This window comes from Neltuma alba, unplaced genomic scaffold (assembly GCF_004799145.2).
Source record: "Neltuma alba isolate B1F8T4 unplaced genomic scaffold, ASM479914v2 tig00012821_pilon, whole genome shotgun sequence".
Classification (NCBI taxonomy): domain Eukaryota; kingdom Viridiplantae; phylum Streptophyta; class Magnoliopsida; order Fabales; family Fabaceae; genus Neltuma; species Neltuma alba.
The window spans coordinates 172,901-200,347 of NW_021637213.1; the positions used below are offsets into that span (position 1 = coordinate 172,901).

At 34.7% G+C, this 27,447-nt stretch overlaps 3 protein-coding genes and 1 pseudogene across 8 annotated transcripts; 1 reads left to right on the forward strand and 3 right to left on the reverse strand.

The window, feature by feature from the left end:
• Positions 1 to 853: 853 nt before the first annotated feature.
• Positions 854 to 2,138, reverse strand: LOC114731301 (glycosyltransferase 6-like; annotated as a pseudogene).
• Positions 2,139 to 4,953: 2,815 nt separating this feature from the next.
• Positions 4,954 to 8,677, reverse strand: LOC114731325 (heptahelical transmembrane protein 4-like). 5 transcript variants are annotated; one of them, XM_028918465.1, is made up of 4 exons: positions 8,297 to 8,677; positions 7,680 to 7,970; positions 6,696 to 6,759; positions 4,954 to 5,757 (listed from the first exon to the last, which is right to left on the reverse strand). In XM_028918465.1, exons 2-4 carry the CDS (start codon positions 7,940 to 7,942, stop codon positions 5,104 to 5,106), a joined length of 981 nt encoding a protein of 326 aa, XP_028774298.1. In that variant the 5' UTR covers positions 7,943 to 7,970; positions 8,297 to 8,677; the 3' UTR covers positions 4,954 to 5,103. The 5 variants fall into 5 exon arrangements, with proteins under 5 accessions (XP_028774298.1, XP_028774297.1, XP_028774296.1 ...); XM_028918464.1 differs by having other exon boundaries at positions 6,486 to 6,759; positions 7,680 to 7,945; positions 8,297 to 8,653; XM_028918463.1 differs by having other exon boundaries at positions 6,486 to 6,759; positions 7,680 to 7,951; positions 8,297 to 8,365.
• A 6,461-nt stretch (positions 8,678 to 15,138) lies between these two features.
• On the reverse strand, positions 15,139 to 16,789 carry LOC114731287 (cyclin-D1-1-like). Its single transcript, XM_028918430.1, has 5 exons — positions 16,516 to 16,789; positions 16,342 to 16,428; positions 15,956 to 16,256; positions 15,748 to 15,863; positions 15,139 to 15,651 (listed from the first exon to the last, which is right to left on the reverse strand). The coding sequence occupies exons 1-5, from the start codon at positions 16,783 to 16,785 to the stop codon at positions 15,499 to 15,501; spliced, it is 927 nt and encodes a 308-aa protein (XP_028774263.1). The 5' UTR covers positions 16,786 to 16,789; the 3' UTR covers positions 15,139 to 15,498.
• A 6,362-nt stretch (positions 16,790 to 23,151) lies between these two features.
• On the forward strand, positions 23,152 to 25,974 carry LOC114731319 (uncharacterized). 2 transcript variants are annotated; one of them, XM_028918458.1, is made up of 4 exons: positions 23,152 to 23,490; positions 23,665 to 23,946; positions 24,038 to 24,186; positions 25,527 to 25,974. In XM_028918458.1, exons 2-4 carry the CDS (start codon positions 23,697 to 23,699, stop codon positions 25,650 to 25,652), a joined length of 525 nt encoding a protein of 174 aa, XP_028774291.1. In that variant the 5' UTR covers positions 23,152 to 23,490; positions 23,665 to 23,696; the 3' UTR covers positions 25,653 to 25,974. The 2 variants fall into 2 exon arrangements, with proteins under 2 accessions (XP_028774291.1, XP_028774290.1); XM_028918457.1 differs by having other exon boundaries at positions 23,155 to 23,490; positions 25,518 to 25,974.
• Positions 25,975 to 27,447: the final 1,473 nt, after the last annotated feature.

The window sequence follows — 27,447 nt, forward strand, 5'->3', positions numbered from 1 at the left end:
CCTGTGTTGCACGGGAGCCTCATGTAATAAGTGGCGGTAGGGCTTGTATTCAGTGAGGCTCCTATAAACTTACTAGATGATATAGGTAGATCAGTTAATTTGCTATATTACTTCCAGAAGGTCAGATTAAGAGACTTTCTACTTGAAAAATGTGAGAATGCAAAATATAAAGCTCCTCTCACAAGAACCACCACATGATTCTTCTTCCTTTGAAAGCCAAGAATGCTGAAGTTGCTCCTCCCTTGGCACAGAAGCTCTCATTCTAAGTAAGCCACTAGTCCCCTGCTCGGCTACTCTTCAAAGAACCTGTCTTCCTAGTTCAAGACAAGTTTCTGATATCTTCGGTTTGACTCAATTCGCTTTTGGTTTTATTACTGCCTTCGTGGCTTCAGGACATGCAAGGTTTGATGCCACGTCTTCTTCCTTAATTAAAAAGAAAGAAGAAGAAATCCTATCAGTAAAGGACAAGTCCCTATGATTCTGTGATTCCTTCCCCCTCTTGACTTGGCCTGTCCCAGTGCCATTTGTGAGACCTTAAATGGCAGACTCCGTTCAAGGCCTTTACAATTACTATTTGTTTCATTCGATCTCTTCCTCCCTCATATACAACTTCATATTTAATTTGTTACTTCGTCTTTCAAAAGGACATATTGTATTTATCAATCAAGGGCAGGTATTAAGAGGTTACAAATAATAGGTCAAATCCGAAACTTTCCACGTATATACCTTTCATGCTGCTAGCTAGGGTCATTAGCACATGCAATGGCATTTTGAACTGTAAAAATTAATTAGGCTGGCGATGAAGAGGATGAAGACGCAGTAAAAGAAGGCAGAATAATAGATAAAAGGAGAGTCAATACAAGTCAAACCAGGGATAATCATAAGGGAGGAGGGACACGGCTGAGCTATGAAGATCTCTATGAATGAAACCATAATTGCGAATCACCTGATTATCCCCAAAGTTCAAAGCTCTCTCCATCTCCTTCCAGCATTTCTCCCCATCATAACTGGGATTATGTTCTCCATTACACGGCTGGCACCCTGTGAAGTGCGTCACAAACGCCCTCCTCTTCCTCACTCCCTTCCTTTTCATATACTCTTCCCTTTTCCCTCCGTACCACGCGCTCTCCTTCTCCGCGTGTCTCCTCCTCAACCCCCCCTCTTCTTCTCCATCTCCTTGTACTCTTCCCCAACTTCCTCATACCTTCCACCACTCCCACCCAATACGCTTCCAGTTCATATTCCCATTCCAGATATGTCTTCTCTCCCCATCTCTCTTTCTCTGTAAACAGCTTATAAATCAGCGACGACTGGTCATCTGGTAATGGAAATGGCTTGTCCTTGAATGTTGATTTCAATATCTTCCCCCAGTTTTCGTAGTTCTCACTTATTGGGCCCATCTTGGCCCATTCGTTTATCAGATCCATGGACCATTGGCAGTTCCGGATCAAGAGTGACCCGGCGTTTAGGCCCGTCCAGCTCTTGTTCTCTTTGTCTCCGTATACCATGTTGGGCCACCCGTGGACCACGAGGTTGTGGTTCTTGTATTTCTCCATGGGAAGCTTGAACTCCATGTCTGTGAATATTGCGTCGGCGTCGACCCACCAGACCCATTCGATCTCTGGGTGGGCCACCATGGAGGCCCGGATTATTGGGAGCTTGGCCCAATACGAGTCCATTTTGGGGTGGAGAAGCGCGTTGCTGTACAAGATGTCGTGGCCGTGGATTCGGCAGTAGTCCACTTTGTTCTTGAAGGCTCGCAACAGCAAATGGTCGCCGATGCGATTCTTGCACGGCGACGGCTGTGATCCGGTCACGAGGAGAATCCGATCCTGTGCCCCGGCGGGGAGGGATGGATGGAGTTGTAGCCACTTCCTTCGCTTCTCGTCCCAATTGTTCATCGGTTTCTCGATGGAGTAACTCAGTTCCGGATCGTCGTAGAAGGTTCTGTCGGGCGGCCCGGGCAATCCGTCTGAGCTGGTTTTGTTGATCCGGCCAGAGAAGTAAGAGTGGAAGAATAGCGCCAGGTGGAATCTGGTGGAACACAGAGTCCAGAGGAGAAGGAGAACGAAGAGCGTTGCGCTGAGGAGGAGAAGGCCATCGGGGCAAGGTTTCTTGCGAGGGTTGGGCTTGGCCATTTGGAAAGGATGAAGATTCGATTGGATTTGAAGAAGAGTGTGAGTTGAAACTTATAGTGAGAAGGGTTGGTAAGTGGGAATATCATCAGGATTTGTGAATTCATTGGGTTGACTGCGAATGAGGCAAGTTCAGGAGTAATAATGAGAAGAGATTTCAGTTCAGAGGAAGAAGAGAGTAATCAGTGAGGGGAATTTAATGCAATTGATTTGAGGGATGATGAATGCAGATTGTGATTTTGAGTCTTGAAATCAGTAGCGAGGAGGGCCACTTAGAAGGAAGTTCCATAGCGAAGTTCATCAAAGTTGACCAAGGTTGGGGGCCTCGAGTCTCAACGATAATATGGGAATAAGTTCGTACCGTCATGTCCTTTGCAGTGATTCCGTCGAACATAGAATCAAAATTCAAAATGATGACTAAAAATGCTCTCATCAATAATTCCATTAAATTTGTTACCAAAAAACAAATAATTCCATTAAATTAATAATTAAAATGAAAACAGTAAATCGTTGGCAAAAAAAAGTGAATGTTTTTCAGTTAAATTTATTTTCCTGTTAAGTTCTACATGATTATTTTAAATTTTAATAACATTTAATAAAAATATATTGCACTGAAGTTAAAAATAGCCCCTAGTCCCTGGGTGCGCAACATAGTACCTTTTTTCAAAAAAAAAGAAATTTCAACCGGTAGTGGAGAAAATTTAGATAAAAATTTCATATTTTCTTGTTATATTTTTTTGTGATAAAAACAAACTAACATTAGAACGGTTATAATTCGGAGAATATTTTACAGAGGACCAATACTATATTATACTACCTCCTATCAAGGTTATTAAAATCGCGAGTTTAAACAAACTCGTAATAATGATATAAACTCGGATTGTAAACTCAAATCGTGAACTTGTAAGAGTTTACTTTTATTAATAAATTGGCATTAAAAGTATATAATCAAATAATTAATATATATAAAAAAATGAGAACAATTTCATTTAAATATATTTTAAATTTAAATAATTAAAATTATATCTATTAATATTCATAATTTATCATGTTCAATAAAGAAATTTTTATAAAATTCATATATAAAGTCACTAAACATAATCAAATCCAAAAATTTAGCACGAGTTAAAGAGCGAGTTGACACGATTTAGTAAGCTAAAAACATAAAAATGGTAAATTCGGTAAATAAACTCGTAAGTTTAACCGAGTTTACAGTTATCACGAGTTTAAGAACGAGTCAACACGATTTTGTTAGCTGAAAACGTAAAAACGTTAAACTCGGAGATTCAACTCGTGAGTTTGACAACAATGCCTCCTATCCTCAATATAAAAACTCGTTTGATTTTTATTTTGGTCTTAATTATAAGACTCCAATTTACTTTATCTCCTATATTTATGTATTTTTTTTCAAGATAGTCCTTCTAATGATAGTAGTTCTAGCCAATAAATTTGATTAGCAAGGACATTTTAGGAAAGATAACACATATTTATTACAAATAACTAACTTAACTTATTTTTTTAATTTTTTTAAAATTAGTCAACTAGCTTTTATGATTATGACTGGAAGTAGTATTAGTTTTAGTTTTATAATTAGGGATGCAAAGTTTTTTTTTGGATGTAATTTAGGGTATGCTTAAATTATTTTGGATTTAAAACTAATCTCTGTTGAACTGAGAGTATTTAAAATTCAAGTCCTTTTAATAAATCTGTTTCTTAAGATTTGAATTTGTGATCTATTTTTTAGGAAATGCCACAACTTACCGGTTACCACTCAACCAACAATATTAGCGTCTTTACAGTACTAATTCTTATTGAGTCAAAATTAATTTATGGAAAAGAAAGATGGGAAATTGTGGAGCCTACCTCAATATCCATTATAACAAATACTTTTTTGGTTTTATTTATAGAACAAAAAGAGAAGATTTTTTTTGTTATATTTATAGGGTATTAAGAGAAAATTTTTTATGGATGTATAATTTCACCCTTGTATTGGCTTTATTTAATTAGATATAATGTATATTAAATAGAAAGTTAAAAAAATTTTATATTTTAAATGAGAGTTAATGAAATTAAAAAAAAAATTTTGTCTGTCTAAAATATTTTAAGAATGACTTATAAATAAAATTAGAAAAGTACTAATTAAGTACCAGGAGTTATAACGGGTTGGGTGTCAATAATTTATTAACCAGTGTTAATGAAACACTCAATGCCTCCCTCTAAAATTTAGATCAAAGTCAACACTCAACACTGACAAAGTGACGAGGCTTTGGTTAAGAATGCTGCCGCCTTGAGGATGATATTCTGGCATCTCAATACAGCAGTCAGTCTCCTCACCCCCCCCCCCCACCTTTTTCTGCGAATAGAAAATTTCTACCCGGCAATGAAGTCAAATAAATATTCTTCTAAAAGAAAATACTTATCCTTATAATTTATTTTCAATATTTCATTAACTCTTTCCTAAAATCCAACAATGTTTTTATTTTATCATTTTTTTGGTAATAAAAGTGACCCATTTTATCTCTATTTAATATACAATACAAATAAAATTAATATAATAAAAAATAAAAAATAAAACTATATATTTATATAAAAAAAACTTCTCGTGCAATCACGTCATGCCATTTATGTTAGTGAAATAAGACTTGTTGCATCAAAACTCCAAGAATACCCAGCCTCTCAGAAAATTAGAGAAACACAAAGCCAGCATACTACAAGTCGCTCCTCGATCGGACCAGAGAGACAATAAGAGAGTAACATCCATACTGTAAACTGCCATTACTGACTTGTTCATGCGAATACAATATGCATACACGAATATGCCCGGCCAGATGCATAAACACCTCCTACCAGGAACACGACTATATCATAAATTTACATCTTTCGAAGACGTAAACTCTCCATTGTTATTGACCAAATTGTACCTATAAGCTAAACCCTAACATCGTCATGTGCATAGAAGCTCACTGAATCAACAACCACGAAGGTCACGCCACCTGAGATAAACCAATCCCGCACGATAGTGAGTGTATGCACCAGCTACCACTAATATATGAAATAATTGGTGGCTATGCCCAGCAATGTCAAATTTCCCAGGTTTCCAACGTTCTGGGATCCTAGTAGCATAAACTAGCGCTCCAATCCCATAGAGAGCGCCCATCAAAATCTCATACCCTGTTGTGCGGAACACCTCAGGTTCACCCCAGAACAAATAAAGCTTGTGGAGAATAGGTGCTACACCCGAGAGACCCATGCCGAAGAAGAGGGATGCCCGGATTGTGCGGAATTCTGGGTTCTGGAAGACCGGAAGTAGAGAAAACAAGATGGTGGAGATACCCAGCAGTGTTATGGATAGTAAGTAGAGGTTGCAGAGTAAGGGATTGCACATAAAAGAGTAATACACTGGAGGGTAGAAGGAGGTGGATATCAGAGCTGCAATTCCAGCATAGTCGAGCCTTAGCATGATGTATGCCATGCGCTCTGAGTGACAAGAGAGGAGGTGGCATACACTGCTAGCCAGCAAGCAAAACATGGCACCCCCCAAAAATGCAAAAAATGGCCACCTTGTAATTGGTCTCATCATCAACGGTGCAATTATGTTAGCTAGGTCCTCCTTCACACTATGCTGCAAGAAATAACCAAACAAATAAGCAAATGGCTCGTTAAAGCCAGTCAATCATCTAGATAATCTGATGAAAATTGTACGCGGAGCACATCATATCCTAGTGAACGTTATAATCATAAATTCAATGCAACTAGCAGGCCTGCACCAGGAACTTAAGCTTTCATTGACAACCAGCTATCATTATCATTTACTCTATGTTTCGCCTCAACTATGACATCTGAATTTCTTCCACAGTCTAAATATGCAATGAATTGTAACCCTGGTGATATAACTACCTAATACTACCTCCGGTCCTTAATATAAAACCCTGTTTAGCATTTATTTTAATCATAAATATAAGACCCCAATCTATTTTCTCTCTCATATTTATACTTTTTTTTTTCCAAAATAGCCCTTCTAACAATGATAGTTCTAGTCAATACACTTGATTAACAAGGATATTTTAGGAAAGACAATACCTATTTAGAATAAATAACTAACTCAACTTATTTCCTTAATCTCCTCAAATTAATCAACTGGCTCTTATATTAGGATCGGAGGTAGTACAAAATTGAATCTGTGCATTAATCACTCACCAGTAGTCTGACAAACACACAAACTCAAAAGAAGAAATTACAGGCAAGTAGGTAAAAGTGAAAGTTGCCCAGATATCAATAAGAATCCAAATCTTATGATATCCCTCTAAAAGAAGAATTAGAAAAACTAGTAGTCTGTTGTAAAGCAATTACCAGAACACAACCATCAGTATGATTACCACTGGAAAATCGTTCTGGCAAACAGTTATACAGAAGTTCCTTTACATGCCAACTTGAAAGTGATGTAAGCATATCCATTGAGGGCAATGAAGGAAGGCATTTCAGAAGTTCTTCTTGCAATTTGTGCAGATCAGCCTTCTTCACAATGCCATGAAAATGCTGAAGAGAATGAAGATCAACTACCTTCGGAACTTTCATGGCAGTGTATATGGTCAATGCCAGAAATAGGAAGAATCCAATCAAATGCCTGTAGTAATAACAATTAATGATTAGGAGTAAGAAAATTACATACAAATAAGAATGTGCGTTTCAGTGATCAATATTCTTAAAAGGGATTAGACAACAAAAGAAAAGCAAATGATTAAAGCAATGGATTCACATATTTTTTTTAACAACACTTAAATGGAGGAGGGAAAAGGAGGAGGAACACTAAACAGAAAAGGGCGAAAAGGAAAGGCACTCGCACAATTTTGTTGTACAAAAAGGCATATGACAATCCATGTGTATTTAATATTCATTTTCTCAAGCGTTCACAATAGCTTTTGAAAAATTTATCATCCACACAGCAAGACAGAGCAAATAGTCTATTCGAAGTAAATGGCATTTAGAAAATTGCATGTTTATTCTTTTAAATTAAAATCTGTTACTTCCGTAATACATAATGGAGATAAGCTGCAATAGTAGAATCAACCAATACATCCCCGGGATCTAATGAATGTTAAGAAGCAGTTCATTTACGGAACTCATTATGAACAAAAAGTCCAGGTCACATCCAATCCAATGGTCCTAGTTTTCCTTTCCAAATAGGCAACTTCAAACAAGTAACAAATTACACTTTCCGTCTGCAGCTGTACCAAGTAGTCTGTAAAATAATTATGATTAAGACACAATTTAATAACACTCCATCGCAGTTGGATTCATAGATAGTAATTATATCCTTAATTAGCCACTGCATGCCTTTTCACATCACAATTTATGGAAATTGTTAACACAACTAATTCTTGGCGACCTTGTGCTAAGATGTACAGACAAGACATAAGAAATCAATATAATAAAAGCGATGATAAATTACATCTTTTAAATTCAATTTTCATCAACTACAGCAAGAAGTATTAAGAATAAGGAGGAAGAAACGCTAATTAAATAGTTTGATAGAAGAAGTCTTACGTCCAAACATTTAGTGTTTCATTATGAATGCTAAAGACACTGAGCAACGCCTGCTTCAAGGGCCATTCTGATCGGTAATGACCTAGAATGTATTCATTGTCTCTCAAGTAACCCGGCAAGCAGTGATACTCAACCAGCTGGTACTTCACCTTCTTCCACAATCTTTTCCCCTTCCCCGCCCTAGCAGAACATCTCCGATGGTTCTCCATCGTTAATCCAGAAGACTCTACCATATCGTCATATTTCGCATGATGGCCAGCCATTCTCTACTACTGAACAAAGTGAAAGAAACTGTAAACACATACAATTATGAAGAAATATATTAAGCAGAGCTATATTCTGGCGTAGATAAATGTTGGCGTCATCCCATCAAAGAAATTTTCGTAAGCTATTCGATGCGTTCCAAGATAAGAACAGGAAAGAAAAAAAAATATTGGGAAAAGATCAAGATAATGCATAAGTACGTGAGAAACAAAAGATTCTTCGCTACATCTTCTATGCCCCTAAACATCAGCCTATGTGAGATCACAATAGAATATCAAATTCAAAAGATAATAGAATACCAACAGTCTCCAACACTGATCAAACAAAATTCCAAATAATACGAAAAGAATTACCTGAAACCGAAGAACCACCAGCTAAGAACAACCCTCAGATGGAGATTCTTCTTGTAATATGTAATCTATTCAGAAATTTGTCCTGGCGAGGAAATTGAAGGCCGAAAAGAGCCGTAGTAAAGAAGGAAAAGAACAAAATATTGAAATACAGAAGGAGGGGGAGGAAAACGACCCCCGGGGGGGGGGGTAAAAAGGGCAAGTGGAGAAAATTCCAATTAGCTGACTGTGGAATGAAACGAATTTCCCAGCTATGCGGTGAGAGATTAACGATGGAAGAAAAGACGAGATCCTTGGACGAGATGCGGAGTCGTCGACGGACGGAGGAGTAGAATTATATATAAATACGTATGATTGTCTCGTCTGATTCGTTCGCTCCGATTTTGAAGGCGACTTACCCTGGGTTCCTGGCCTTTCCAATTCTCTGGAGTCTGAAGTCTGGACCGGGCGGGCTTCCATTTCGGTGGGAAATAAATAAAATTTATTTGTAAAAACTATTCCAATCCTTAATAAGTTGATTAATTGTTTATCAAAAAAAAAATAAGTTGATTAATTATTTGATTGATTAATCTGAGTAGATTAAAAAAATTAATTTAATTAATTATTTATAGTAATTATATATTGTTTTTTCTTAAAATATTTTTATTAATAATATATCATTTGATGAAATCTTTAATATGTACAACTATTATAAAGAGAATTACTTTGAGAAAAAATAAATAAATATAAAAATAAAATAAATCAGGGTTTTATGTTTAAAACCAAATTGAATATCAAACTAGCTTCTATATGAAGGATTGGAGATGTTGTTTAACAAAACAGCTTGGATTTTTTTTGGTCAACACAAAACAACTTAATTCTAATAAATTGGAAAACATGATGAATGATTAATATAAAATAATTATGTTGACAAAAAAAATATATGACTATCTTTCCGTTCTTAATATAAAAGTTAGTTTGAAATTCAATTTATTCCTAAATATAAGAACTCAATCCACTTTATTTTTTATATTTATTTATTTTTTAAAGTAATCTTTATAGTAGTTACATGTGTTAAAAATTTCATCAAATGCTAGTTCTAACTAATATACATGATTAGCAATAGTATTTATTATAAATAACTAACTTAATAAATTTTTTTAATTTATTTAAATAAATTAATTAGTTTTTTTTATATTAAAGATTGAAAGTAGTATAATTAAATTTTTTTTATTTTATATAATTAAATACATGCAAATAAATATGCCGACATCATATCATACTTAAATCTGAAATCACATATAGACATGGTGAGTGATGTACAACTGGCCGTTAACTTCGCCCTTAGGAAGGGGGGAAAAAACTTCAGGCCAAAAAAAAAAGGAAGGGGGGGAAAAACAGAAAATAAATGAGACTTGAATGAAAGAGAGGGGAAAATATCTTGGAAAGGACAAGGGGTTCGGGAGCATGCGAAAAGTAAGAAAGCGAAGATGTCCGCTCGTGAAGTTGTGAGTAGAAGTTAGTGTGCAGCAACCACGTGGCCTAATATTCCGAAGCATATTACTCATACTTGTCGCCATTCTGAGGTCCCGTGCGCATTCAGCAATGCCTTTCTCCCTCCTCGTCCGCAGCCACAATTAATAATATCATTCTCATTTTAAAATTTGAAAATTCATTATTAAAAAAATTAAAAAATAAAATGCTTTTACAAATAATTGAAAATAGAAAATTACATCCTTTTAAAACGAGTTGCATCCCATCAAGGACTCGCTCAAAACTTGAGTCCCTGGATGCATTTGCAAAATCAATTTTCTAATTAGGGACTTTTTTATATTTATATTTATGTTGAAATCAATGTTATGCTAATTATATATCCACTTTAAACAGTAACCTAGTTTAATGTTTCATTTTAATGTTACAACAGAATTTAACATCAGTTCAATTATTTTTATTATTTTATTCACCATAAGAATTTACCATTAAATATAAAATGAGCATTTGAATATAAATAATCTGACAAGATCACAAAATTCCAATTCGAATTATTTTCGCTTTAAGATGCCATCTAAAACAAAAGGAAATGAAAAACTTCAAACGAATTATCAAACTTTGATTTATCATTATGATTTTTCTTAATGGAGTATTATTATTATTATTATTATTATTATTATTATTATTATCATCTCCTCTGGCCTTATAATGTTTCGTTTCCACTGCATAATTGCAAAAAATTTTCAAAAAAAATTGTTTATATGTAAAAGTGATTTTTTTTTTTGGTTACAAAAGAGGGCTGAACCCAAACTAAAAAATAAACTAACTCAGGTGGGATTAATTCCCACATTCTCTTTCTCCACACAAGCCCTCAAGTAATCTGGGCAAACATCATAAAAAGAGGATTTAGAAATTCCCAATTTAGCAAGAGCATCCGAAATTTCATTCCCGCCTCTACATATATAATTTAGCTCAACTTGCGATTGGAGATTCAGCATATCTGGTATCTACATTATCATGAGGGATGCAGTGTCTCTTGTTTCCTTCTTTAACAGCATATCAATCAAACTCTTGTAATCAGTTTAAAGCGCGAAATGTTTTTTGCGAAAAAAATTTAAGTGAGTTAGGTTCTAGGAGCTTATCAGAGCCAGAGCATGTTTCTAGACTCAAAGAACACTTACAAAGATACTTATAGATCACCTACTAACAAGATTCTTATATCAGCAGTGGAATTCAAACTTATGATTTTATGAGTTATGAATTGATTTCTTATTAAACAAGACTAACTTTTATTGGTACAACCATCACTGTCTTGAAACCAAAATCCCAGTCTATTGCAAACCTTTGAAGATAGCCTATGTTTTAGCTTGCAAACACTACATTTCCCGATTTGATAAGAAAAGCCCACAATCCAGTGTCCGCTGTGATTTCTAATAACACCTCCACATCCTGCATGTGCCCAATTTCTTGACGCTGCTAAAAAAACGTTTGAAGAAAGTCAAAAACTTGATTATGTAACTGGGCCACGCCAAGCCCCAACGCCAAATGGGTTCGTCTTTAGTCCACACTCACTCCATGCCCATTTTCTAGATAATGTAAGCTTTCCTTCTATGAAAAGATAATTGAAATATTGTATCAAAAAAAAAAAGATAATTGAAATATTATATTGATAAGGAAAAAAAAAAATCTATATATCTATATGTAATATAAAACTGTTAATAAGCCGTATTCTTTTTTTTTTAATATACATAATAAGAAGGACTCCAAAATAAGCTATTATTTATGCAACACGTTACACAATACATTTTTGACACTGGACTTCATACTCCTTTTGTTTTTTGTTAGAAGCAAGGCTAAAACACCCAAATTACCTAATCAGTATCAGCACAAGCACAAGGGAAGGACACCCCATTCCGTCTCTAAGGATCAAACTAGACAAGCCTCTACGAGGCAACACAAACTTACACAAACCTTCATCATAGTGAAGACTAAAGTTCGCGAGCCAATCTGCAACATAGTTATCTTTTTTATACGTGTGATTTATTCACACCTGGGCATCTTTGTTTTGTGATTCTAACCAGGACCCAATAATTCTATTAATCACCGTCTTATCTTTCCAGGCCTCTTGAAATAAATGAATTGCTACAAATGAATCACCTTCAATGATGATCCTAGTGATTCCCTGAGCTAATTTCAATTCATTACTATCTCCCCATAATTCTGCAAAAAGGGCATTGCAAGTTTCCAGAAAAATCACAAATCCAACTCCCATTCTCATTCCTCAGCACACCCCCACACCCTGACACCCGGCGTCTCCTGGATTTCTTTTAGTAGCACCATCAAAGTTAAGCTTCGCGCAGCCACTAGGAGAAAAATTCCATTTAATGTTCTTCACACATCTGAATCTGCCTTTGCTGCCCCCTTTCTGGAAGAAGGTGTTACATTCCCACACATATTTTATGATGATCAGATTTTCATACTCTTTTACAATAACCCAATGAAAAATAATGATGCTAGTATGCTAACCCCAGTGTTTTTTATTTTTTGGCCGACGAGATGCTACCCCAATGTTAATTTATATCAATAAGCAAAAGAGAAAACCATCTTGCGGTTATTTTATCTTTTTTAATTTTTAATTTGCTACTTATATTTTTATTCTCTTAATTAATGCTTTCATTTTGCTTTATTATCACAGTTGCCCCCTATACAAATGTTAATGATACCGACATAGCAAAATTAAAGAATTTAATTCACAGAGGAAAATTCAAAAGTATCAAATTAAAAAGGACTATTTAGATGTAAATTTGTCTTGAAAGTTTTTATTTAGGTATATCAGGCACCCAGAAGATTTTCAATATGTAAATTTTTTCTGAAAATTTAAAATAATAACAATCTTGTCCCTTATTATTAAAAAGCTAACGTTGACCATTAAAATAATAATGTTAATCATTAACATTTTTAATGACAGGAGGCAACGTTGCTATGATTTTAAATTTTCAGGACAAATTTGCAACTCACTTAACGCTCATAAGTGAAAACTTTTAAAACAAAATTTCACCTTGAATTATTTGTTCAATAAGGAAGATTGCTTGCGGGGTTGTGAATTTTGAAGGGTAAGTTGTAAATTGAGTCCGTAATACCCAATTTTAAAAGAAAGCCTTTTATGGATAACCTCAAGCTCAACACTTTTCACCTGTCACAGAATCAAAAAGAGGGAAAAAATCGATTCATTGAGAGGTCCATTGCAAAGGGAAGCTTCCTCTTTCAAGTCACTTTTTTGCGTTTATAATATGATTCGTAACAACCACCTCACGAGGTAGACAATCTCTGATTACACAGCAAATCATTCTCGTATTGTACCCACTGTCCTATTTGATAATATATTGTGTGTGTCTCTCCTATTTGATATTTCCTGGTTCTCTCTTTGCGTTTTGCCCCTCCTTTTTGTCTTTTTCTTAATAAATTTTGCTACATGCTTATATCTCAAGCAAGCTTTCAAACTGGAAATGGTTATCTTGTTTAAGCTTATATATGGCAATCTCTTTGGCTGTTGTCCAGTGGAGCCTCTTTATATTTCATCCTCCCACGCTGCTTGTCTCTGCCCTTTTGCTTCAAAAACTAATCAATTTTCTGTATTTGACCTTATGGCATTTGTGCTTGTTCAATTTTGATTAAAATGACAAGGTGGAATCGTATTTCAATGGACCACTCAATCAATCATGAAGTTGCCATCAATGAGTAATTTTAAAGTAAATGATTGAAAATGATATTTAAAAAAAAATGAAACACATGCATTTTTAATTGCACGTTAATATATGCAAATTAATTAATAGTTCATATATTATAGATTTTTTTTAGTAAAGAGATCTATTTTATAAAATCAAAAGAGCTGTATAATTAAGATTACCGTTGAAGAGGATAGGGAATAGGAAACTAATAAAATTACACACATTTTTAATTGCACATTAATATATGTAAATTAATTAATAGTTCATATATTATAGATTTTTTTTTGATAAAAAAAATCAAATTTATAAAATGAAAAGAGTTATACAATTAAGATTACCATTAAAGAGGTTAGAAAATGAAAAACTAATAAAACATCAGTTTTGTTAAAAAAAATAATAATAACTTGAGAAAGATTTTGACATCCTCTTTTAAAATGCTTTTTTTTTTTACCAGCTCTTTTAAAATGCTACTGATATAGAATGATCAAGTAGACTATTAAAAAAAATTTCTTGTAAGAAACAACATTAACTTGACTCAAAGATGTAAAGAGAAGTGGTGCCACTTGTGTAAATCATAGAAGTCCTATGGAGGAGAAGTTCATATGCTCCTCTGATCCTTAATATAAAACCTATTTAACTAATTTGATTAGAGTAAGGAAGTTAGGTAAGTTAGTTAATTATAAGAAATGTGACACATTTTTTCTAAAATACCATAATCATCTTTCTTAATACCTATTCTCCCTGTTCTACTTGATTATGGTTGAGGAAGTATCAATAGGAATAATTTAGAGAAAATTGATAAATATGAGAAATAGGTTTTATATTTAAGACCAAAACTAACTCAACAGTTAGGTTCTATATTAAGAACCGAAGGAGTATTATAGATAAAGTCAATGTGAGTTTTATTTAAATAAAAGCTGATGTGTTTGATTGACATCATAATTTAAGCGTACGCCAACCTTGGATAAATTTAAATAGTTCTCTTAATTAACATCAAGAGTTGAATTACTTCTATTGTTAATAAGAAAAATCTAAGTGGTTGAAAAGACTAAAAAATAACAAGTTATTCAAAATAAATATTTTTATTTTACATGGAGAATATTCACACTCAACCCTAATTTCACAATAATTTTATTTCGGTTCCGTGTAAATTACGTTGAATTCAATAATATTTCAATTTGAAACCTCAGACTATTTAGATATTATTTACTGATACTCTTAAAAAGTCATAACCATTAAGTGTTAAACATCCATCCCTTTAACTTGTTATAGAAGATAAGCCAATTGTTAGAATTCAAAGACACAACATGATGAACATTACGGCGCTCTAAATCTGACGGTACCCAGATTAGTACAAAACAGTCGCTGTTGTGCATCTCAGCCTTCTTTTATCTCCATTGTGAATCCACACGAGTATGAAGATCTTGTACAAATATAATCTCCTACAGAAACAACATCAGCTTGCATATTGTATTTCGTCACTTGTTTTTAACATGACAGAGTCGGATCTCATTCTCACAATGGCTTAATCAAAAAAAGGGGAAAAAAGAATCTTATTATTTCATGAAGAAAATCAACCATCAACCAGTTCAATAAAAACTCTCCACACTGTACCCTATGGGAAAAAAACCAAGAAGAAGAAGCGTCAACAACAAGAGTTATTTCAGTTGACAAAGAGTCAGCTCATAACTCACAAAATCGTGAGTTTGAATCTCGCTGTTGATATGAGGATCTTATTGCTAAGCAATATGTAAGTACTTCTGTGAGCATCCTCTGAGCCTGGAATCATGTCCTCATCTTGGCAAGATAAAGGCTCGGGACGAAACTCATCTAAACCTTTTTTGTATTAAAAAACCAAAAAAGCACACTGCACACTGCACACAATCACACCAACACACCAATGGGGAAAAAAGTAAAATGAAAAGAATCAGGAATGGACAAATTGAAAGCAATTTCATGGCACTTTGTTGGCCATCTTCTCTTGACGAAACACTTGTGAAATCAAAGTCAGGGCTTGTGATCCTTGCTGCTTTCTTGCGTAGCTGCAAGATCAAGCACACAAGTAGGACTTAGGGGCAATGAATCTAAAGTCGTTGTTGCAAAATGTTCTGATCGGAAACTCCTCTGTTTCATGAGGTTGTAACATTTCTGGACCATCTCCTGTGCTCAACATCAAATCCAACAAGATTGTCATTAAACGGTGGAAATTGAAAAAAACCTTTATTTATGTTCTGTAACAACGTTGTTCAGGCTTACTCTGCTTATATTTTCGTGGAAGAAGCTTAGATTCTGTTCATCAACATACTGATTGGTTGTCCAAAGCAGAGCAGCGGCCGCTATTGCAGATGGAGGATACTCTAAGAAATCGATCACTGTTTAAAAGCAAAATAATCGAGTTATCATATAATTGTTTGGAAATATTGATAGGAGACAAAGAAAAGGATAAAAACCTTAGAAATTGTACCTAAGCATGTTCTGATTATAACATCAGAGACACGAGAAATAATGTGGTAGGAGGCAGAGCATGATAGCTTGGCCTTAGCAATGAAAAGATGAGCGAAATCGAAAGGAGTAACAGCACGCAATCGCCACCTGAGAGTGGCCATAACCAAAAGCTCCATTCTTTGAACCGTTTTAGGCTTAAACAAGAACCTAGGCTCTATCATTTGTAAGTCTACTAAAAGTGGCACCCTTGTTTCTTCCATTTTTGCTGCCACAGACAGACAGGCAACGGCTACTAGCTGCAAAGGCCATGCTTCATCTTTCTGCACATATTAAAACCTTTATATTATGACAGAAATTTGCATTCTAAATTCTCTATCCAAATCATTCTCAATCTGAAAACTATACCGGCAGTGGGTGTGACAAAAGAAAACGATCAAGATAGTTCACAGATAGATATGCTGTCCCTGGTGTAAAACTGTAGTAGCCTTGCACCTACACAATCAGAATTCAGAACAATATACATGTATCTCAGCACCATTGCAGACAGGTTATGGATGATGGGAAGTTATATGAACGAACCTTTAGCATCCACTTTATGGCTTCTTCTCGAGCAGTTCTGAGCCATGCTTTTTCATGAAGCAGTGCAAGTGACTGTTGTCTTTCCTGTACTTGATCAACCTCGGAATCTAGTAAGGTTAAGACACAGCTTTCATCATCGGAATCCCATGAGACACTCGAAACCGCCAATGACTCACAGTTGGTAATATTGGAATCCGATGAAACCACCTCGCTAGCTGCTTCATTGCAGAACAAGTCAAGATTTACTAGGTGGTTCGGGGACACGGACATGGCGATTGAGTATGTGTATCAGCTGTAGAACAAAACAATGGAGAATACCCACTTGAAATTATTAGATTTATATGTGTTTGTGTGAACATGTTACACGAATCAAGATTACGTCATAAAGTTAATTTACAAGCCCTGCAAAAGCAACGTACCAAGGGGGACCCTGTACAGTTTCTCATGAAACTTCGTTGAAAGAGAAGCCAAGCTTGGTAGGACCGTTCCAAAGAGAACGGATGCTTCATCAGATGATTGTGTTTGTGTGTATATGAGAGCCGTCTCTATCATATTGACTATAGGATTGCAATTTTCGCATTATGCAACAGACATTAATACACACAGAGCTAACACCGATTGGAGAAATCACGGGTGGCAGTATATAGATCAAACACACCTACAGGTTGAACGCTCCTAATTTTGTTTTCTTTTGTTTTGTGAAGTTAAAGGCTATGATACTAAGCTGTACAAGAAGAAACTGAGGTGCAAGTAGCAATGAGCTTGTCATACAAATCAAACCATAAGAAGTTCCCACAATCTATGGGATTGAAGGCCGTTATGTTGAATTTTTGTCATCATCATTATGACTATGACCATTTAGTCTCGCATCAAGAGCTCCCTAATTTTATTAATGGTATTTATCAATTGGTGCTTACTTGAGTATTCTTTCTCAGTTGATTTTAAAGCTTCTATAGAGTTGTTACACATACTACTCTATTTTTTATTATAAGATCTTTTTAACTAAATTGCACGGTTTAAAAAAAAGTTAACATTAATTAAAAGTAATTAATATGTAGCAAATATAATTTTTTTCCAAATATACCCCTATATATAAATGGGTAGATGTGAAAGAGTAATAGTGGGATAAATAAAGAAAGAGAATGTATTAAATGCATTAAACTAGGGATAAAATAGGTAATAGTGTATTAAATGTTCAGACAAACTCAAAAGAGATGTTATAAAAAGAGACAAACCTATTCAAAAAATGGGATCTTATAGTAAAGGACAGAAGGAGTACTAACTTTTCTTAATCTCAAGTCCGAATTAGGTTTGAGACGTTCAAGAATCCTCTTCCACCGGAACAGAGTGCTTGCAATTGAGAGCATAAAAGTTTCTTGTTGAATGCCCTAATATGGCATTTTGTCCCACATTGTTAAACCATAACTTGTGTCAATATGTAAATCTATCTTGATTAAGTAATTATACAACAATACTCACATGTGTTCTGTTATTAATTACTTTTCTGGTCTTATTTATGAGTCACTTTCAATATGTTTCATACAAACCAAGAAAAACTTTAAATTTTATTAACTCTTATTTAAAATTTAACAACTTTTCAACTTTATCTCTATTTAATATACATTATACCTCGTATAAATAAAGTCAATACAATAATAAATGAAGGGTAAAATGGTACATCCATATCAAAAAATTTTCTCAGTATCCTATGAATAGAACCAAAAAATTCAACAACTTTTCAACTTTATCCCTATTTAATATACATTATACCTCATGTAAACAAAATCAACATAATAATAAATAGAGAGTAAAATTGTACATCCATACAAAAAATTTCTCTCAATGCCTTATAAATAGGACCAAAGAATGTCTTCTCTATCTGCTCTATAAATAAGACTAAAGGAGTAAGTTATAACTAATCTATGTATTTGATTATAAATACTTTGAGTCACTGAGTTTATTTTCCACACTTTCTGAAATCTTCACCTGTATTAATCAATATCAAGTAACTTCAGCTCTTTGGTTCGTTGATTTATCCACATCCAATTGAACCCAACCCACCGTACTTTGGTAGGGCCGGATCCACCTAGATTGTTGATGTCTTTTTTTGCTCAGCTGCTAGTGGTGTTTCCATTTGCTTCCAATTTGAGGTCTTCAATGGCTTGCTAGGAGTTGGGGAAGATGATATCTTTCTAGATTGTTTTCTCTCTACTATATTTTCCTGCATCATGATTTCCACCAGTATTAATGAGCAAAACTTCCTAAATTCTACGTAACATGAATAATATGAAATGCTAACCTGATATAATTTGCTCATTACTTTGGCTTGTATCATGACAATATAATTTTTGTCTATAGGCTATACTGAGTAGCTTGAGGAATGGGGTTATAAGTAAATCAAAATTATAAGGATTAAAAGATTAATTCTTTCTTCAAAAAAAAGGTTGATCTTCTCAAAAAAGTGAATATTCAAATCTTGATTTGGCACGTTATGAGGAACTAGCATCTTGCGCTAGACTCAACCCCCATTTGTTCCTCACACATGAGCACACACATATTTTTTGGCTAAAACTGGGGTATCCTCCTATTGGAGGCAATCATATTTGAGGTACTGCTAGTCAGTAAATGTGGACACCTCTCCTAACAAAATTTTGAATTTTGATTCACCATATTGTGAGGGACTAGTCCTTTCTGTTAGACCCAACTCCAGTTGGTTGCTCACACATGTATGAGAGACTTGATGTGGATTACAGTTATTTGGGCTTGCAATGTGGGCCTGACGAAAAATCTCAAAGCCCAATGATGGTATTGGATTACACGAGCACAACATATTTTACGGCTGCGAAACCGGGTAAGTGCTGGGGCCTACAAAGTTTGGATCCAGTTTCCCCCTATTTTTCCTTTTTCCATCTTTTCTGTTAACTTTTTTTTTCTTTCCAGCCAACCATCTTTTCTGTTAAGTTAGTGTGCATAGCATTAATTAGTTTTAACTTGTAATCAAGTGGGTGTTTGGCATCCCCCAAAGTTGAATGGGTGGGGGAAAAGGGTGTTTTGTCCTTTATTTTTCTTTTTTGACAAATTAATGCTCACGGTCTTTATCTTGATTTTTTGTTAATAAAATAATAATAGAAAAATGCCAAAAAAAGCCCTTAGAATATAGAAAATTTCAGATTGGGTCCTGAAATTTTATAAATGACAGAAAGGGTCAATGACCCAATCTGTCACTTGTAAAATTAAGAGGAATTGACAACTTTGTCCTCACTTATATTCATTCACCACAATGATTTAAGGAATCACTATAAAGGTTTAGGTGTTACCTAGATTTGTGTAGAGAATAACTACTCACTTTTCCCTAATCAGGTGCCTTGTTATTAACTACAACTAATCATATAATCACTAGAACTGTGTAAGCGTTACCTAGATTCGTGTAGAAAATAACTACTCACTTTTTCGTAGTCAGGTACCTTGTTATTAACTACAACTAATCATGTAATCACTAGAATAGTGTAACCATTACCTAGATTTGTTTAGAGAATAATTACTCACTTTTACTTAGTTAGGGTAAAATTGTCAATTCCTCTTGATTTTACAAATGACAGATTGGGTCATTGACCCTTTCTGTCATTTACAAAATTCCAGGACCCAATCTAGAATTTTCTATATTCCAAAGGCTTTTTCTAGAATTTTTCCTAAAATAATTTATAAAATTAAAAGTGACAAATACTTCTTTTCATAATTTCACAATTATCAAGAACACATGTTGTCATATATTTATTTTTTATAGTAAATTACAGTAAATTAAACAAATTTTGTAAATTTTAGAATTTATTTTCACAGTGTACGTAATTTTCTTAATATAAAATTCGCAAATTTTCTTGAATTTTTCTTCTAAATATATACCGATATGTCCTTTATTTTAAACATATGCAAGACTTTGCTTGTAAAAAATACAAGTCTTTCTTGAATTTTGTTGATATTATTCAAAGTTTTTTTATTTTAAAAAGAAAAACTTACATCAAATTTTTTAGATCCATTTTATCAAATTCTCCAATTACATACAGTCACTTATCCTATTTTGTTCTCAAAATAGAACACATAGCCATAAATGATTAGAAACCTTGACATAATGTATATAAGAAATTTGATCTTAGTATTGTCTGAAAAGAAAACTCTTGCCTATACTTTAAATTTTAAACATTGGAAATACATAGAAGCTTAATGGAATTAAAAATATCTGAGAAAATTTTAATTTTAAAAATAAAGGAGTTCAGTGAAATTTTTATTAAAAGTCTTTTGGGGGGGGGGGCACAGATTTATGTCATCTTAGTAAAAGTTTTAAAATGATTAATTTTTTAACACAATGACAGAGACTAAAACTGTTAATTAGGCATCGACGACCACAAATATAAAAGAGGAATTAATGTGCAAAAACAACGGATGGTTAAGGGAAGTGATATTTTAACTCAACACGTACAGTCTAATCTTGTTTGACCTGCAAGTATCGTGGGCTGCTGCTGGCCATGCTTCCTCATTTTTTAATTAATTAGCTAATCATCAATTTGTTGTTATTTTAATTTTTTTCAAGGCAAGACAAAAACAGCCTGTGACGAAAAGATAAGGGCTAAGCAAGATTCAAATAAAAGCATAAAACTACGTCTCCTCAACGCTCAGCTGCTCCCTCAATCACCCGCGAGACACAGCTTAGTTTAAAAAACCAAAAGAAAGAAAAACTCATTAGATACTTATCAGCACAAAGAATACGTTAAGTTGATGCCCCATCTTGTCGTATTACCTTCCCAATACGAGTGATTTTCCCGGAAGGACAGCAATATCATAAAGAGAAAATCAGTATACAATATACCAAAGAATTTACATAATTACTAAAATAATTCTCATCATCGTAAATAACAAGTTTCAATATAGAAAATGACAATAAAATTTATACTGCTTGCTTATTATTAAAACTTTTTATATTTATATTCTTTTTTTACAACTTTATAGTGATTTCCTTTAATATAAAATGAAGAAGAGATTTCAAAAAATAATGAGGCATCATTATAACTCGTGGGAGTGTGGTGCCGTAGACTAAGGGTGTGTTTGGGTGACACCCCAAACCATGGTTTGGGGACCCAAACCATGGTTTGGGGAATAATCTACCCAAACACCCCCTCCAAAAACCAAAACCATGGTTTTGGGTCAAAACCATGGTTTTGACTCCAAAACCATGGTTTTGGAAAAAGCAAATTTTTTTGCTTTTGGAGAAAGAAGGGAGAGTGTGAGAGCCTATATGATATGTATCTTGTTATTTTTTTTATAAACATATTTTTTTATAAATATATTTAATCTTATATTTTATAAATATATATACACATTAATTATTTATTAATTATATTATCTTATGTATTATTAATTATGTTGGTAAAAACCATATTATTAACAATTTTATTCCTTCAAATTAAAATATATCATAAAATCTATTTTTTTTTGTAATTATCATATTAACTTATGTCTTTTTTTTTAGTAATTTGTATATATAAAAAGTGCTTCTGATAACAACTATATAAACACTCTCACTTCTCATAATCACTTTTTTACAAAATCTATTCTTCACAGAATCTATTTTTCCCAGAATCTATTTTCCAAAATCACTTTTCCAAACCACAGTTTGGTTTCATCCAAACACACCCTATGAGCACATAGAACAAATGATGTTAGTAATAACAAATCTTATCTCATTAGGCGAAGAAGAGCACATAGAACAAATGATGTGTTCTATGAGTATATAGATTCATTGCAGGCAAAATCTTTAGATGGGTAGATTTACATGGAGCTTGAAAAATAATATGAAATGAATCTTTGAGTGACGATGAGGTGGGAGAATCTCAAAATGAGACGTCACTGACCTCTAAATATTCCAAAACCAGGTATCGAAAGTTGCTGGCCCGGGGGATGAGTCCCGAATTCGGAAGCCTCTGAGTTTAGACTTGATTCTGTTACGTTACTTACAACAGCATCCCGCCAAAAAGATCGGGACTTTGAAGGTCTGTTTGGCTCAATAAAAAAAAAAATAGAATTTAATGGAAGAAGAGAAAAAATAGAATGATTTTAATATTATTTTATTTAGACTTATAAAAAAAAAGGAGGAGAAGAGTTTTAATATTATTTTATTTGGTTCATGAGACGATGGGAGGGAAAAATATTTTAACATTTTACTCTTATTTTATTTAAAATAAAGACATAATAGTCCCAACATAATAAAATATGAACATAATAGTCATAACATAGCAAAATATTGCCCTCTTCCTCCAAATTCTTCCAATTTTAAAGGAGAGGTTGAGGAGGGGAGGGGAGAAATTTTTTTTAAAAATTTTCCTTTCTTTTTTACAATTTATATATTATTAAATAAGAAGAAATGATTAAAATCTTTCTCTCACTTTTTCTCTTTTCTAAATCTCTCATACCAAACACGAAGTGGGGGGGAGAGAGAGAGAATGGTAAATAACTGAATCATTTATGAAAGTGGTTTCCACTTTTAATAAATGAACGAGACAGGCCCCACATTCTTCCTTATATAGAGTGCAAACCCAGCAATTCGCAGACCCACTTCTCATAGCTCGCCCTCACAATTCACAAAACGACGACGATTCATGCTCGTCGAAACGAGCCTCCCTTCCCTCCTTCATTGCATATGACTATATGATACAAGCTTTATGAACATTGTTCCAACAGAATTTACTCCCCTCACGCTCGCAATCTTCTCAGGTTTAGCTCCGATCTTATCAAAGCTCAACCAAGCCGACCATTTCTCAATTAAGAGGCATCACCTATTATAAGCTCATGACTATAATTTATCGGTTAGCGGTAACACTCGGTCACATCCATCCATCAGCTCTCCCTTGATTCTTGGCGTGCGTCAGTGAACGTGGAAGAGCGTCAGATTCATTTATAGCTCACGCTCTCTCTCTGTGTCTCTCCGTAAGCTGATCTCTCTCTGTTTCTCTCTCGTGTTTTTTTTTTTTTCAATGCGTCTCATTCTTCCATGAGAAACAGTTACCCCTGACCTGCTTAATGCATGATTCTCAAACGTCTTCCTTGTTGAAACGTAACGGAACAATTGAATTGAAGCGTTTTCATTGTTATTCTGCTCAGTAGGTGTGCTGCGATCAACTTGAGTTCCGATCATGGGGAATTGTCAGGCGGCGGAGGCGGCGACGGTTGTGATTCAGCATCCTGGGAATAAGATCGAGAGGATTTATTGGTCGGTGAGCGCTCACCAGGTGATGAACTCCAATCCTGGTCACTACGTTGCTCTCGTTGTTACTTCGCCCACTCTCAAGTCCGAGAATGGCGCGCCATTGAAGCAGCTCAAACTTCTCCGACCCGACGATACTCTGCTTATGGGCCAGGTTTATCGCTTGATCAGTTTTGAAGGTTCGTAATGTTGCTGCTACTATATTACTCTCGCTGTAGCTCTTCTTTGTCGCTGCTTTTTCCTTTACAGCGAAAGTTTTTGGATCCGCAGATGTATTAAAGGAGCTGTCTGCAAAAAAATGCGTTAAACTCGGGAAACTGCTGAAGGACAGAGGCGGTCTTGGCGTTCACATCAAACACAGGGACTCCAGAGCACCAAATCCGAGTCCGAGTTCGAGACCCGATTTTGCTCCCTTGAAGGTAAATATCATATGATGCTCTGTTTCGAAGTGAATAGTGCTAGCCTAAATCACATAAGACTCGAACATATTTTTCACTCAAATGATGAAGTGTTAATAATTGAGGTTAAGCATTCTACTTTGATCGATTCTTTTTGGGGCGTAAGAATTGTTAGTGATTTGATAACTGACACAGGGATCACGTTACACAATGGAAGGCATCTTTACTATGCATTTTTTACCTTGTTCTTTTTTTTCAGTGGGTAAATTTACAGAAAACGTTATCTTCTTGGCACCTGGAAGAACCTGATAATTGTTTAATTAAGCACGAATCTCTAGGATGATCTTTTTATTTCGTTCAGCCATATGTGTTAGTCAAATTTGAAAGAATAATTAATCACATCATGAATATGGAAGAGATTAGCGTGCCTTACCATTGCACGTTGATTCGGATGCATCAGGAGCGTGCTCATACCATATTCTCTTGCTTTTAAGAACTAGAATCATTGCGAGTGCATGCAATGATTGTTTTGATTTGCGCAAAGCTGTTTGATATCTAGCATGGCTATCTACAATCGATTTAAAGTCGTATTCAGATTTTCATGGGGACAAGCTATTAAACAAGACAAAAAAATTTAATTTTGTTTGCGTGCTATTAATGTTAAAACTTTGCCATCATGATGATATAAAAGAAAAATAACATTAGATTTGTGTTGCAAGCTTTACCTAGGTACATGATTGGCATACTAATTACTTTGTCACAAGATTTTGACTTCTAGGGTAATAGTAAGCGAAAATCGTACGTCAAACAGTGCATGCTCCATTATCCAAAGGATAATACTATAATCGTGGTGCTTTTGTTTGGTTACTTTTACCACTTTTCTAAGTTTCTTCCCATTTCCCCTTCATGAGCACCACCTAATTTTAAAGGGACGTCAAGACCGCCTCTGAGCTAATCACAAATGATGGCGGGGATGCTTTTTGTCAAAGAAATCAATTCAAGCTGGAATTCTCTTGAAAGTTATGTCATTTACAGTAGTTAGTTTCAATTCTCAGTCAGCTGATTATATTATTATTCGCACATGTAATCTTTTACCATCAAAGACAGAAAGATGAACATGTCAATCACATTAAAGTTAAAACTTTGAAAGAAAATAGTAAAAAAAAAGGTAAAAAGATAAGGGATAACGATGTCACGTAAAGTCGTGCTATACTGCTCTGCACACTATTCATAAGCATGGGTGTGTATCAAAATGAGATGTCGTTTTCTTTTTGCCTTCATCGCTCTCCTTCATAACGTGTGTCTATCCAATTGCGCATAGCCATAAGTGGCCTTTATTTTATGTGTGTCAGGTGGAACAGGAGATTCACCGAATGGGAAGCAATGGCAGTGGTAGCAGCAGTCACAAAGTTGTGGGAAGACAACATGGTGGTGGTGGGGGGCAATGGAGGCCAGCCTTACAGAGCATTGCAGAAGTTGGAACTTGAACGCACTATTCGGCCCTCAACAAATTACAAGCCGCAAACCAACCTTTCTTTTCACTCTTTCCAATACCATCATACAGTAATATGCGTCCTTAATTCTTAGAATTTTCCTGATATAATAGGGTGGTTTATGATGTAGCTTTCTTTGGAATGACACGTTTACTTCTTAGCTTTACATATCAGCCCCTAACGGCCTAACCCAATTAGTGTCGTACGTGTAATAGCAATTACCTTTCCGTCTGTGAAATATTGTCGTTGTTCTCTTTTGTTGAAGTGTAGAAGTTTGCTTGGTAATTTGATAGTGAACTGGTTCTTGGAACGTGGATGTCCTGCGGGCAACCAAAAATGGCTTTTGCATTTTTTATTTTTATTTTTATTTTTAAAACTGTGAGCCCACGGAACCAGGAGGCTAGATTTATCTTAGGTGGTCCTGCCCCATTTTGATAATTTGATTCGCTATCGTGTATAAACAGAGACGTGCGTCTATAAAACTGTTTTGCTTCAAAAGTTTGACGGTGGCATTTATTCCCACATGACCATGAGCTGGGGCTGAATGCCTGTCTTGTGATCCGACGAGGCTCCGATCACACCCCTCTAGACGTTTTCTAATGATTTTTTTTTCCTTTAAATTTGTGATGCACCATAAATGAAAGAGACCGCAAGGGGCTTAAAAGTAAAGAGAATAGAATATGGAATGAACGTAAAAAGTGATTTTGAAGAGAAAATTCTGCATTCTTCATATCAACTGGATTTCAAATCAACCGAGCAGAAGTGAAGAACATTAAATTCATATCTTTCTGTTGTTGGCAATGAGGATAAAGGGGTTTGTAAGGGACTTTTATTCTCTTAGTCCATTCTTAATGTGCTTTTGGTTTTAGAACATCTATGCACTTTACTTGAGCAATTGTCTGTTTTTGGATTTATCAAGTAAATATATTCTGAAGTGATAAAATGAAGGCACCAACTGCACCACGATACATATTTTTTTAGGAAGAAGCAAAATATCCATTCTCGTCTCTCTCCGCATACTAAATATTAGACTGTGATGAAACAAAAGGCGCAAATGAGCATTTGCTTGGCACGCCTCCATAAACCCAGCAGAAGCTAAAGCTTTTTATGGAACGATGATCACTTTCATACAATGGGTGCAAGCTGGATTGGAATTTTTAAATCTGATGAAGGCAATATATAACACCCACTTTGGCTCCTTATAAAGGATAAATCCAAGGCAAGTGTTGTGGACGGAGCAAAGAATGAAGTTGTCCACTGAGTAGAGGAGAGACAAATCAGAGTTGAGAATAAAAACAAAGATAATGCACTGACTCAAATCTCAGGACCCCACAATGTTTGTGTTCCTCTGCTAATAGTGCTGCCTCCACTACACTATAACGCCATTCATAAATATTAAACATTTGCATGTAGCACGTACTTTTGCTTTTAATTTGATGTTTGTTGTTTTCATCATGAGTCAATAATGCACTCACTTTTCCCCCTTCTTTTCCCACATTCTTGCCTTTTCCCTCAAAAGCTTCAAGATCTTTGTTCTCAAATGTGTCTACCACTCTTCTTATTATTCACATGCATGATGCGCCTTCTTCCCTGTTTACCACCATTCGAACACGACACCTAGCAGCCTCGCTGTAACACAAAATTAAGAAGCCCCTGCATTTCGTTTATTTGTCCACAATAAATACTCTATTATTCGTTTGCTTCTTTATTTAATGTCATCTCTGTAGAGCATTAGATTGATTGGTGAAAGTTGCTGTATTTGATCTGGACTATTTTTCTTTTTCTGTTA